Source organism: Sparus aurata, chromosome 1 (assembly GCF_900880675.1).
Source record: "Sparus aurata chromosome 1, fSpaAur1.1, whole genome shotgun sequence".
Lineage (NCBI taxonomy): Eukaryota > Metazoa > Chordata > Actinopteri > Spariformes > Sparidae > Sparus > Sparus aurata.
Genome location: NC_044187.1, coordinates 27,306,952 through 27,321,056, shown reverse-complemented (window position 1 = coordinate 27,321,056; position 14,105 = coordinate 27,306,952). Strand labels below are relative to the sequence as shown.

Below are 14,105 nucleotides of genomic sequence, written 5' to 3'. Positions count from 1 at the left end.
GCTGAGGGATGAATAAAATCTGTCTGGAAAAGTCTGGAATTGATTCAGACACTCAGTAAACAGAAAAGGGTGTTTCCATTATTGCCAGTAATGTCTAAACAACTGTGAGACATTCGTGACTTATTTAGATTTTCCTTTAAACGTATGATTACAACATTATTAGTCTGGCACTGACTTGAAACAATGTGCAGACTCTTTGCTCTTGCCAGCATTTTACGCAAATGATGAATGGGCTGTGCATCCGCTGGTAGAATATGCTCGACTAATCCTGATACCCACCTATTGTAAGGCTTGGTGCAACTTATTGGCAAGCAAGTGTCAATGCACATTAAGTTTAGAGAGGATTTAAACTCTTACACAGAAATGGAGTGAGTAATGTATTGCACATTAGATGTTGGTCAGAATCAGATCCCCAGATGCCCACAAACAATTTTAACCACACCGAAGTAAAGGTAAACCAACTCAAAATCTAAATGTATTATAAGCTCTGTTAGCCCCCTCAGTTAAACAATCCACTGGACTACACATCAGTCTCTAACAGATAGCTCTCCAGCTCACCTTTATAACCAGAAATTAGTTGTTCACAATGTATTATCAGGGAAATAAAACATCCAACAACTGTAAATAGCGCCGACACATTGCTATGGAGAGATAGAGAACTGTAGCAGCACCATGAGAAGACGAGTTAGCGCTCAGTTCAGTTTGTCATTTGCTAAGTGACTGACAAAAATTCCTTTCTGCCAAGAACATTCCCAGGAAAGATCTCTGTTTGTCCCGGACACATTTTCACCATTAGATTTTAGCCCTGGTTATAATATGAAATTAAAGTCATGTAACATGGTTTGGTGTTGATTTGCTGTCAAGTTTTAGTTCTTAGAATATTTGCATATTAGAAACAGGATACAGTACTGATCACAAATTGCAACCAGGCCAGCATTTGATGTTGTTTTTGGTCACTAACAGGTTTTTCTCTTTAGTGTTCAGATTGTCATCTGTGTGAAGCTCATGTGTATGTTCTCTTAAAGATAAAAGGTCTAGCCAAGAAAAAGTGTATCTTTACCTGTTTTTTTTCCCCCAGTATACTGAAGATTTCCCCCTAATTTCTCTCTCTTCTTTTTAATTACTTACTTTGTGTTTCCTCGCTTCATTTTCCAGTCTTTAAGCCAGAGGAGTTGCGCCAGGCTTTGATGCCGACTCTGGAGTCTCTGTACAGGCAGGACCCTGAGTCGCTGCCCTTCAGACAGCCAGTAGACCCCATGCTTCTGGGTATCCCGGTAGGTAGTGCACATGCTCTTTCCCAACTGTTGTTTTCACTTAAAACAAAACCTTTAAAATAATGAAAATCATCTCTTATGGTATATTAACTGTTATTGCCAGTTTTAGTGAACACACACACTTCAGCTGCACTGTTTTAGGTCTTTGGTCTGTGACATAGTTTTTTATTCACCCTTCTCTTTCTAGGACTACTTTGACATTGTTAAGAACCCAATAGACCTGTCTACAATAAAGCGTAAGCTTGACACGGGCCAGTACCAAGAGCCTTGGCAATACGTTGACGATGTCTGGCTGATGTTCAACAACGCCTGGCTTTACAACCGCAAGACATCCCGTGTCTACAAGTACTGCTCCAAGCTGGCTGAAGTGTTTGAGTCAGAGATCGACCCTGTCATGCAAGGTCTGGGATACTGCTGCGGAAGGAAGGTGAGATGAATATAGTTAATGATATAGTAAATGGAGAAGGGAGGGAGTTAGGACTGGGCGATAAATCAGTAAAATCGATTAATTCGAGTTTGTGTTTTAGGACGATTTTAAAAAAAATAAAGTCGATTTTCTCTTTAATTTGCTCCGCCGCTGCTCCTCGTGGGTTCCCGTAGTTCATAGTCGTCGCCGCCCTCCCCCCGCATCGACTTTCCACAGAGAAACAAACACAACAACATGGCAGCAAGCCAAGAGTTTGTTCCTAAAAAGCACTGTCTCGTTAGTAGCTTGGTTTTGTGGCGTCAGACCTTGAACAACCACGGTCTGCTGCAAAATTTGTTCAAAGGCTGCTGCAACTAAAGGCAGCAGACTGACCAATTTATTTCAGCATCTCAAACAGACGCATGTATCACAGTGGGACACTTGTTGTTCACTACGAGATGCACAGGAGTGCGGCAGCCCACAAACACCCGCTAAAAAGCAGCCAACATTAGCAGAATCATTTAATCATCGTGTCTCGTATGACGACAAAAGGGCCCGGTGGATAGCTTTTATGTATGCAGTCACGTTGCATATCGCTAAAGATACGGTGCCCGTATATACAGTGGAAAAGCCAGAGGTTCATTGTCATGCTGAAAATGTTCGACCCCAGATTTCTGCTACAAAGCCGTAACAGGGCATATCTCAAGCCAGAGGTAGGAGACAGGCACGTCTTCCTGGCCAAAAATATGTTAAATAGACAGCAAGCACACACCTCATGTCCTGTACATCTACCAAAATGTCATGTTTACTATGCAGTGCATGCAGATGTTTAATTTAGTTTACATATCTTCAGGGATCCAAAATACTGTTTGTAATAAAAAGGCACCTCTTGCAAAAAAAGTATTTGATGAAAGTTACATTCACACTTTATCAATACCAATATGGAAACTAATCTGTTTTTATAATAGCAAGCAATATATTATGTTAAAATTATGTTTACAAAAGCATTTTTATCAAAAAGGGACATATTTTTGCAGGATGCACTTTTATTTATTTTTTCAAGTGGGTTCAAAGGTTTACTGTTTACAATGGCAGGGCATGTGTTTAGAATAAAAGCATTTACATAAATGCAATGCTTTTAATAATTTCTTTTTCATTTGAAGTTTGTTCTTGAGAAGGGGAAAAAAATCTATTAAACTCAAAAATCGAGTTTGTTCTGAAAAAATCGGAGAGTCAATTTTTAGGCCATATCGCCCAGCCCTAGAGGGAAGAATTGAAAAGCATTGGTATGAGGGAAATCATTAAGGCTGCCAGGTTACTAAGACTTCCTTTTTCACTCTTGCATTTAATTAAAAATAAGGTAACGCCAGCAAAAACAGTTTGACCCAGTAATCACCATGTGATTGTGTTTATTTTAAAAATGTTTCCACATTTGGTCCACAGGGCACTCAATCAGGACAATTTATGCTTAACTAAAAGCTGAACTTGAAATGGCTCATGATCACTGGTGATTTTTCCTGCTCCTGATAGAGAGGATTTATTGGATAAATTAGTTTATATTTTTTGACTAACTTTGTCGTCCCACATGTGTCTGCAGTACGAGTTCTCCCCTCAAACCCTCTGTTGCTATGGCAAGCAGCTCTGCACCATACCTACAGGAGGCACATACTACAGCTACCAGAACAGGTACCTGCATGTATAGATGTGTGTATTTGTCAATGCATAACATATATTGCACAGTGCCAACTCAGGTATGCCTTGGGTATAAAAATAATGCACTCACTGAATCATCTCACACACATCACACACATTTGCATGCCTAAGTGTTATTTGATGGGCAATAAATACAGTTATTTGAATTGTATGATGCCCATCCCCTACAGCTGGGGATCTGTCTAGAGCTAGAGGGACCACTGTGATCCAGGCAGTAGCATCATCCCAGCTTCAGCTTTTACGACTCTGCCTCACCTTCCTGGCACGGCATGAAATTCAAACAACATTTAATAACATCCAGGGTCAGACATTGCACATGTAGGGAGATACACTGAAGACATGAAACCCTAAAAAGCTAAAACATTGAGAGCAGCAAAGCAGCGTTGCTGAATGTGGGAATGAGTGATTTCAGTGTTGCTGCCCCCCTCTCTGGTACGCCAGATGAAAATATAACACTTTGGTTCAGGCAACAAACAGTAATGCCCATCAATGCTTTTTCCTCTCAGTTGAAAGCCAGCAAATGACTGCTCACACCACGTTCCCTTGCACCACCTGCTGTATAAATTGTGTAACTGCAGCCCCTTTTTTCACACTTGAACTGGGCACTTTGAGAGCGGAGCAGCACAGCAGCAGCAGTGATACAGCACAGCCTGACAGACAGCACGAGGCTCCTGCAGCGCAGTCCATTTACACTCTCAATGGGAGCGCAGGGATTCCCCTGCTCTCTGTTATTAAACATGAAAGACAAGTGTTATTTTGTGCACAACTGGACACACGAGTACTAAACATTGCAATATTACACATTTTTTTCGCTTGAGTTAAAAAGAACACAAGAGCTTCACTTAGCTGTTGTTCAGCTACACGTAAAGTGTTAGAAGTGCTGAATTTTGAATATATGTGTTTTTACAGGTATCATTTCTGTGAGAAGTGCTTCAATGAGATCCAGGGGGAGAGCGTGACGTTAGGAGATGACCCTGCACAGCCACAGACGTAAGTGAACTGGCAGTTGATAAACAGCAGCCATGTAGCTAGATATTTGACTAATATCCCAGTTTCTCATAAGATAGAGACAAGGTCTGCTTGCATGACAATAATCAAGAATGTCGGTGTAGTGACTTCATATTCATTATTTACCCTCTTTTTTATTTCCTTAATGGCATCGTAGTTCTCTTTTATATGTTTATTGTATATTCATTTTTTTTGTTGATGGCCCCCACACAGACTTGGCCATTATTAAGAATGCACAGAGCTTTGGACTGAAGGTGTGCGCGTCCGTGTTTGCCTTGTTTTTCTCATTTCTTTTTCCCTTTTTTCCTCCAACGTTTCAGGATGATATCAAAAGACCAGTTCGAACGAAAGAAGAATGATGTCCTTGACCCTGAACCGTAAGTACACTCCAATTCTCATACCTTTTCAATGAGAAGGACTAATACTGACGGAGAAGCGTGTTTACAGTGCTTCTTTTTCAGAAGTTAGACTCACATGTGTTGAATAATCATTTTAACTGCCCTTTCCTGCTTCCTCCTTCTGATCACATCTTAAAAAGTTGTTTTCTGCCTCACACATCTGGCTTTGTTTGTGTGCTTTTGGTGCACAGTCTGCATATTTTCTCTCTGGTGCTCTCTGATCAATCACTTTGGTTTCAGTGAGGCCTCGGGGCAACTCTGCAGCGCCACCTGCTGAGTGGAACCCTATGTGACCAATGAAAGTTTTTCCATCAGGGAACACAGGCCCTTATTTTTTTGATATGCAGTGATTTCCTGTCACATCTTTCCAGTGATTTGATGTTGAATAAGATGCATGTTACTTATTAATCCTCACACAAAGGCGCATTTGCACTGGCTGGCTTGCGAGTGCGCAACGACTGGAAGGATATTTACTCGAATGATGATGTTTGGTATTGCTTGCTTCTTGAGCAGTAAAGATATCAACATTTATACAAACGATCATCAGGAACATGTTAATCCATGTCAGAGCACATGTAGAAGAGCTTTAGAAGTGCTATTGCTCGATCTCTGCTATATGAACAGTGTTCGCCAAAAGGTAAAAATCAGTGCAAAGAGTTAGTCAGGTAGAGGTAAATGTCTCTTTCCAGTCTTACATGTAACAAAGATTTCTGTTGAGATCTGTTTTAGTTGATTTAAAATGTTGAAATTAATTCAAAAACCTGTTTCTTTAATTTCTTTAGGTTTGTTGAATGTAAAGATTGTGGACGGAAGATGCACCAGATATGCGTCTTACACTACGAGGTCATTTGGCCATCTGGGTGAGATGTCAACAACTACTCTTACTTAATTTGTGTAATTTGTTTTGAGATATTTTGTGTGCTAATAAGTCAGACTTGCTTGTCTTTCTCTTTCCAGATTCATCTGTGACAACTGTTTAAAGAAGAGTGGAAAAACACGGAAGGAAAACAAGTTCTCTGCCAAACGTTAGTTCAATTTGCTCCATTTGACTTTTAAATATCAGGTCCTTGAAACAGCTTTTTTTCATGCAGTGTTCAAAATGTCAGCAGATTATTGCAGGGTTTTTCTCATAAAGACAGACTAGAATATAAACCACCTTCACCTGCACATGGGTTGCATGTGTCTCCCTCAGTGGTTTTCCTGGAGTAGTGGCCTTGTGTTTTGTTTGATGTTCACCTTGTGGTTTCACTGGTATTCTTAAGAGAACATATAACCTTTTGTGGCATATGGTGACAATGCAGCTCTCGAGCTCTCATTATCTCAGACAAATGACTTCTACTGCTTTATATGTTAGATAAAATTGAAGGCTACGACAGGTTGTTTATGACCCTGTGTAACCCCCACTCTTCTTCTATGCTGGAGAGTTAAAAGAATTCTCTAAAAAGTTCCCCCTGTGCTTTTGTACACTGTAGGGCTGCAGTCGACACGATTGGGAATGTACATAGAGGACCGTGTGAATAAATACTTGAAGAGACAGAACCACCCAGAGGCCGGAGAGGTGTTTGTGCGAGTGGTGGCGAGCTCCGACAAAACGGTGGAAGTCAAACCAGGCATGAAAGCCAGGTGAGGACAAAGACGACTGGGTGAAAATGTTTTAAATATGCTCAACAGAATCACAGAAACAAGCTCATAATTCAAAGTAATGTATACTTTGGTGTGTTACTTGATTATTATGTATCATATATCAATTAAAATTGCCTCGGTTGAACAAATGAACAATCAAAGAGTCAACAGTCGAGATGACCGAGGCCGTCATGTTGCACATAACCAAATACCTGTCCCTGCCTACTTGATTTGTAGATGCACTGGCAATGCTCGTATTTGTCCTGAGATTTTTCTTATTGTCCCTGCCATACAAAGCTGAATGCCCTCTATAAAGCTTTTATACCCACTCAGAGTGATTGTGCATCCCGCATGTTTGACAAGATGGAGTACACACCCTCCCCGAGTACCTCAGAGGGTTTGTTCACTGTTTCATCACACAAGATCAAAGTCGCCTCCTGCTTGAGGGAGGTGCCCATCATCCAACAACCTGTTATCTTCAGGTTGAGTCGTTTCAGGCTTTTTATTGACTCAAGGCCACTTGACTTGAATTGTTCCATTATGCTCTTAAGTGTTGTGAAAAGCAGCCCCGCAAAAGGCAACTTCTCGGGCAGTTGCTCGTGCATGCCTCTATAGTCACAGTAAACTACATGGCTGCTCTAAGATTTATTTTTTTTTTAATATGGCAACATGACTATATCCACTGTCCAAATAATGTTTTTTAAAAAAACCAAACAGATATTATCCAGCCCTTTTGTGTTAAGAACTGACTCTTCAAAGATTACATCACACGCCAATGTTTTAGCCGGCAATAGTCCAAGACCAAACAACAAAATATTTTAGCTGCTCTAAAGTGTGACTTGTCTTATTCACGACAGGTTTGTGGACACGGGAGAAATGCCCGAGACGTTTCCTTACAGAACCAAAGCACTTTTCGCCTTTGAGGAGATTGACGGCGTGGACGTGTGTTTCTTTGGCATGCACGTGCAGGAGTACGGCTCTGAGTGCCCATTCCCAAACACTAGGTCTGTACATCTTTTATTGCATTTTGCACAGTGGCAATAAAGGAACGGCACTTGAGGTGCTTTTTATGGCTGAAGTTAACCCTGTTCCCTCTCTTTACCTCTGCAGACGGGTCTACATATCATACCTTGACAGTATTCACTTCTTCAGACCTCGGAGTCTCCGAACAGCAGTGTACCACGAGATCCTCATCGGCTACCTAGAATATGTCAAGAAGCTGGGGTAGGTTACTCTATCTCTCCTTTTCCATTTCAGTCTTCAACAACGATATGGGGAAGAGTTTCTGTAGTGAGCTATGTGATGAGGGTGGCAGATGTCCTTCTGGTCTCATATTTGGTCTGTGTATGCCTGTAGGTATGCCCAGGGCCACATCTGGGCGTGTCCACCTAGCGAAGGAGACGACTACATTTTCCACTGCCATCCTCCTGACCAGAAGATCCCAAAACCGAAGAGACTGCAGGAATGGTACAGGAAGATGCTGGACAAGGCGTTTGCGGAGAGGATTTTGCACGACTACAAAGTAAGGAGGAGACATTTTCTTTGAAATACTGACACAGTGCTTATCTCTTAAAACGTGAACATATGTTCACTTGAATTAAGTGTTAATAAAGAAATACATTTTGAAAATGAATGTAAAAACATTTGAAAACAATTGTTCCTGTTCACACTTCCTTGTTGAATTCTGTGAATAGTTGTTCTGAACATAGACTTTGTCTGTAATAACAGGTAAAACATGAAACATGTAAATGCTGAGTGTGTTGGATGGCTGAAAACAAGCAAAACACATCTTTAATAACCTGAATCATCATGTTTTTTTGTCTTTCTCTCAGGACATCTTCAAACAGGCAACAGAGGACCGCCTGACCAGCGCTAATGAGCTGCCGTACTTTGAAGGCGACTTCTGGCCCAACGTGCTGGAAGAGAGCATCAAGGAGCTGGAGCAAGAAGAGGAGGAGAGGAAGAAGGAGGAGAACACGGCTGCCACTGAAACTCCTGAGGTGCAAACATTGTGTCAAAATGGACCTTTGAGGTCCATTTTGAATTTCCATCCAGTAAACTGTTCCTTTTTAAAGTTGTCAATTATGAAAATAGTGAAAATATAACATCATTGAAAAAGCTGTTTTCTTGAATATCTGTCATTGTTTATCTCCCACAGGGAACACCTGGTGACAGCAAAAATGCAAAGAAGAAGAACAACAAGAAGACCAATAAAAACAAGAGCAGCGTGAGCAGAGCCAATAAGAAGAAGCCAGGGATGCCGAATGTAGCCAATGACTTGTCCCAGAAGCTTTACGCTACCATGGAGAAGCACAAAGAGGTCAAGCCTGTTTTGTCTTTATATCGTTTATAATAAATATTGAAAGCAGTTTTGGAGATGAACAGGCATTTAATTATGAACATTTGTGTATTAGATGAAGATTGATGACTCTTATTTTTGTGTGTTTTTCTCTGCCCACTGAAGGTGTTCTTTGTGATCCACCTCCATTCTGTTCCCATGGCCAACACCCTGCCGCCCATCGTCGACCCTGACCCCATGCTCTCTTGTGACCTGATGGATGGCCGTGATGCCTTCCTGACTCTCGCCAGGGACAAACACTGGGAGTTTAGCTCCCTCAGGAGGTGTAAGTGGAGCACCATGTGCATGCTGGTGGAGCTGCATAACCAGGGACAGGATCGCTTTGTCTACACTTGCAATGAATGCAAGCACCATGTGGAGACACGCTGGCACTGCACCGTGTGCGAGGTTAGTTGCTACTATCACTACTGTTGCTGTCCCGTTTTGTTGTTTTAATAATGAATAACTCCTGTGTCCATGTCCAGTGTTTAAAATGGTTGACTCACATTGTGTAAAATAGTTAGTTAATAGTGGACATCTTTTCCATCTATTCCATCAAGACTAGATTTGTGAAACTTCTTATCAGCCTCTGTTAGACTCACACTGTTTCCCCATCTGCCTTTTTCTGCAGGACTTTGATCTGTGCATTAGTTGTTACAACATAAAGGGACACGAGCACCAGATGGTGAAGTGGGGTCTTGGCCTGGACGACGACAGCAATGGCCAGAGTGGAGAGGCCTCCAAGAGCCCACAGGAGAGCCGGCGTCTAAGTATCCAACGCTGCATCCAATCCCTGGTCCACGCTTGTCAGTGTCGCAATGCCAACTGCTCTCTGCCGTCCTGCCAGAAGATGAAGCGAGTGGTGCAGCACACCAAGGGCTGCAAGCGCAAAACCAACGGTGGCTGCCCTGTGTGCAAGCAGCTCATTGCTTTGTGCTGTTACCATGCAAAGCACTGTCAGGAGAACAAGTGTCCTGTCCCGTTCTGCCTGAACATCAAGCACAAGCTTCGCCAGCAGCAGCTGCAGCATAGGCTCCAACAGGCCCAGCTGATGAGGAGAAGAATGGCCACCATGCAAGGGAGAACCATGCCTCTACCGTCCCCACCGGCCTCAGCTGCTCCCAGCACTCCTACTTCCCATGCCCAGCCCAACACTCCCCAGACGCCCCAGCAGCCGCTCTCCAACCAGCCACAGACACCCAACTCAGCCGGTGTCATGTCCCCCTCTTTCCCCAGCACGCCTCGCAGTGGCCAGCCTCAAGCACCAGTGTCTCAGGGCAAGCCAGGGCCCCAGCAGCAGTCTCCTCTCCCTCAGCCGCCCCAGCAACCTCAGCAGATACAGCAGCAGCCTCCACTTGCTGCAGTCAAGATGGCACGGCACATTGAAATGATGGCGCAGGCCCAGCAGAATTACCGGGTGAACATTAACGGATTACCCATGAACCCACAGCAGCCACAGCAGCGCATGACTGGACCGATGCAGCCACCAATGCAGATGGTGCCAGGGCCTAGAGGGCCACAGGTCATGCAACCCGGCATGGCCCAAGGACAGTGGCCCGGAGCTGCAGGGCCCATGCAGGCAGCTCAGACTCAACAACCAGGCCTGGTTCCAGGTCAGACCCCACAACAGGCCATGACCATGCAGCGAGCCATGATGCCCCCAGGGCAACAACCTCAGCAGGGTCAGAGGATGCTGATACCACAGCAGCCTGGTGCTCGGCCACAGACACCCCAGAGACCTGGTGCTATTGCCCCCAATGCCTTGCAGGACCTTCTCCGCACCCTCAAGTCTCCCAGCTCGCCCCAGCAGCAGCAGCAAGTCCTCAACATCCTCAAATCAAATCCTCAGCTAATGGCTGCTTTTATCAAACAGCGAACAGCAAAGTACCATGCCAACCAGCCGCAGCAGCAAGCAGGTCAGCAACAGCAGCCCGGCATGCCAACAATGCAGGCCATGGCCATGCCAGGAGGAGCGGTTCAGAGGCCAGTGATGCCCCCTCAGCAGCCCCAGCAGCCTCCTGCGCAGGGCATGGCTGCATTAGGGGCTCAAGGGCAGCTGATGAATGCGGCACACAACACCAACCCCCAGATCCAGGAGCTCTACCGTCGGCAGCTCTTAAGACAACAGCAGCAGCAGCAGCAGCAGCAGGGAGTGATGCCTCAGAGCCATCCTGGTCAGTTCCCTACCCAGGCGCAGGGGACAGCAACTACGTACTCCCAGCTCCGCATGCAGCAACAGCAGCAGCAGATAGCCATGCAATCAGGTGCAGGAGCAGCTGGGGGACCCATGGGCCAGCTTCCACCCATGGCTCAGATGGCCCAGATGGATTCCACCCAGAACTTACTGCATCAGCGAATGCTCCAGCAGCAGCAGCAACTTCCCCAGCAGCAGCAGGCCGTCCTCAAGCAGCAGATGAGCTCTCCTGCCCAGCCTAGCCCAATGAGCCCCCAGACCCACCTGCTGGCTGGCCAGCCCCAGGGTGGAGGCCACCTCCCTGGCCAGCCCACACTAGCCAATGCCCTCAACAACCAGGTCCGTTCCCCTGCTCCAGTCCAGTCCCCCTGCCCGCCCTCGCAACAGCCCCAGCAGCAGCGGCCACATTCCAGTCCCTCGCCACAGGTCCAGAATCAGCCCCAGCCTTCACCGCAGCACCCACATCCACCCCACTCTGCTTCCCCGCACCCGGGACTGGGGGGCCCGCTTTCAGGGTCCTTGGAGACAGGACACTTGGGGACACCAGAACAGAGCGCCATGCTACCACAGCTTAATACGCCCAACAGAGGGGGGCTGAACAGTGACTTGGGGATGGTGGGAGATGCTACAGGGGACACTCTGGAGAAGTTTGTGGAGGGATTGTAGCATTTCTGCTGGGAACTAACTAAAGAACAGTGTCACCCCCAGGGACCCATCCTCCCATGCCTCTGCCTCCTACGTTCCTTACAGACTCTTTAACCCGATAGAGGGCTTTGTTCTTTCTAAGGTTGAGAACGTTTTTTTGTACTGACATGTAAAAAGTTTCAACTGTTGTAAAAAGAAAAGAAAATTTGGACTAGGAAAAAAAAAAAAGTCAACACTTCTAGGGAATGTAATTGTTTCCTAAGCCCAAGTGATGGGTGTTTCTTCCTTAAGATGTTGAGGGATTTGCAAGTTGCTTCTTAAATGAAATTAAATCACAAAGAATATATTTTTTGGTTGAGACCAAATGTGTTCAATACTCAATTTATTTTTGGTTTGTTTTGGTATGGTTTCATGCCTTTCTCGTTTCTTTCTTTCTTTTTTTTAAGAAAATGTACAATTGCATTATATTATTCATATCTTTTTATTTTGTACCTTTGGAAAAGAAACTAAAAGCATTTTTTTGTTGAAACTGTAAAATAATTTGTCTGGGAATTGGGCCAGGTTTTTGTTCTCTTCTCAAGCTGTCATTCCTGGCAATTGTAATCTAGTGTTGTACCATTACTCCAAGACGATGCGTTCAGGGACCGTTCCCCTCTTCTTTGTGTGTATGAAGAGCACTCAGTTGTATTAAAAATAGGAAATGGACTGCAGCAGGTTGTGTATACACAGGCATGTATGCAGATGCACATGAAGACACTGACACACAAACCGTCACAGTCACTAAAATAACTACAGCTCCGACCGGTTTCACAAACACAGACAAGGACTGCAACCTACATCTCAGTGGCCTGGATTTTGGAAAAAAAAATGTGTCTTGCAGGTGTAGAAAATTGTTGCTTTGACATTAAAAAGAGTTTGTCATACTTTTTTGTCATACAAATGTTGTAAAGTGTAAAGAGAGCGTGAGAAAGAGACCAGCCCTGTAAGCTGAGGTGGAATGATCACCGGTTGTTTGTAGGCCACATCTCTGATGACGCCCCGTCCTCTATATCTTACACTAAGCAGTGTGCTATCTAGAGATGAGGGCCACATTTGAGATTCACCCTGAAGAAAACTAAACGTCATCAACCCTCATTCCTCTCTCCCGAAAAACTTGAATTGGGGGGGATTTACTTTTTCTCCTATTGTAAATCAAGTTGTTAAGCAAAATACTATAAATATAAGGAAGAGAGAATGAAATCACTGTATAAACTGGTAAAAGACTCATTTCTTACTTATATACCATATTGTTAAATAAACTGTGTGCAACAGAAGAACTCCAGTACTCGGTTGACTAAATAACGATGCATCACTCCTCTTGGTTTGTGTTCGTTTGTTTCAGCTGCGCAGTGTTTCATCATTCGGCCACTAGCAACGTTGGGCATTAGTCAGAAAAGAGTCCGGACTCTGGTAGTGATGCAGGGCTTCACAAATGGGGCTTGTGGTGTGCGATACCACTAATTTCCTTTCTGAGCCCATACCAAGTACAACCCGGGCTGGTATCACTGATACCGATATACCATTACTTTGTACAAAAGCTTAATAAATCATCATTCTCTAGTTTTATAAATGTGGGAATTCAGGTTGTTTGAACACACAAACTGACACCTTGACAGATGTGAATGACTTCCCTACAGTCAGTGACGGTTATTTAACGTAGCCAATAGCTAAATCGTCTCTCACACTGTTTGTGGTTCGTGCCTGCTTGTACCTAAGGACTCTATCCTAACCTTTTTTCCCCCACTGTGTCACACCATTGCTGCATAACCTATGTTGGTTATTTGCTGGTTACTGTGACAGATAGTATAATTACTTTCTACTGTGTCTCGGTTGATGATTAAATAAGCATTAACCCCAAATTACTGAGTGTAGATATGAGAATGGGTCCTAGAACAGAAACGTTTGGAATCAGAAGTATTAATATTTTCCTTCGCACAACACTGCTGAATAATGTTACTAAAGAAGGTTACTAGCAGGATGTGGTGGAGGGTGAACCTTTACCTCTCACCTGCTTCCAGTGTAAAGCAGCTCTCTTTGAGTCTCAAGTTAAAGGCCTGTTACTAAATTTAGAATCGCTGACCCTGGGGGCGAATGGGAAATCTGAAATGAATCCCTTCAGTATTTCAAATAAATTGTAGTTGACAAGTAACTAAAAATAATTCCATATTTTCAAGTTATCAGGTGAGTTCAAGTCACATGATTCAGTCACCACCTTTAAGTCTTGCTTTGCAGAGGTCTTGTAGGTGGCATCAAAGGACCGCCGTGCTTGTCTGTAAATGTACTGTTTTTATCTGATGTTTGAATCGGCCCAGGCTGAACATTTTTAGTATTTTAATCTTGTTTCTAAGCAAAAAGATTCTTCCGACAGCCACTTTTATTATTAAGAAATGTCAGTGTATTTCCAGACATTGTCAATTCCATGAAATTATAAGAATTGGGTTGGATTCATCCTTGGAAAATGAAATTA

General features: G+C 43.9%; 1 protein-coding gene across 6 annotated transcripts in view; it reads left to right on the top strand.

Moving 5' to 3' along the window:
• Positions 1 to 12,915, top strand: part of crebbpa (CREB binding lysine acetyltransferase a) — a 55,291-nt gene extending 42,376 nt beyond the window's left edge. For all 6 annotated transcript variants that reach the window (XM_030423798.1, XM_030423791.1, XM_030423774.1 and 3 more), the window contains 15 exons: positions 1,156 to 1,274; positions 1,462 to 1,701; positions 3,278 to 3,366; positions 4,303 to 4,383; positions 4,722 to 4,778; positions 5,582 to 5,659; positions 5,757 to 5,824; positions 6,272 to 6,422; positions 7,280 to 7,426; positions 7,533 to 7,646; positions 7,779 to 7,944; positions 8,255 to 8,422; positions 8,581 to 8,742; positions 8,887 to 9,168; positions 9,392 to 12,915. In XM_030423798.1, coding sequence (XP_030279658.1) covers positions 1,156 to 1,274; positions 1,462 to 1,701; positions 3,278 to 3,366; positions 4,303 to 4,383; positions 4,722 to 4,778; positions 5,582 to 5,659; positions 5,757 to 5,824; positions 6,272 to 6,422; positions 7,280 to 7,426; positions 7,533 to 7,646; positions 7,779 to 7,944; positions 8,255 to 8,422; positions 8,581 to 8,742; positions 8,887 to 9,168; positions 9,392 to 11,620 — 4,151 coding nt within the window. In that variant the 3' untranslated portion in view covers positions 11,621 to 12,915. The remainder of the gene's footprint in view (positions 1 to 1,155; positions 1,275 to 1,461; positions 1,702 to 3,277; positions 3,367 to 4,302; positions 4,384 to 4,721; positions 4,779 to 5,581; positions 5,660 to 5,756; positions 5,825 to 6,271; positions 6,423 to 7,279; positions 7,427 to 7,532; positions 7,647 to 7,778; positions 7,945 to 8,254; positions 8,423 to 8,580; positions 8,743 to 8,886; positions 9,169 to 9,391) is intronic.
• Positions 12,916 to 14,105: the final 1,190 nt, after the last annotated feature.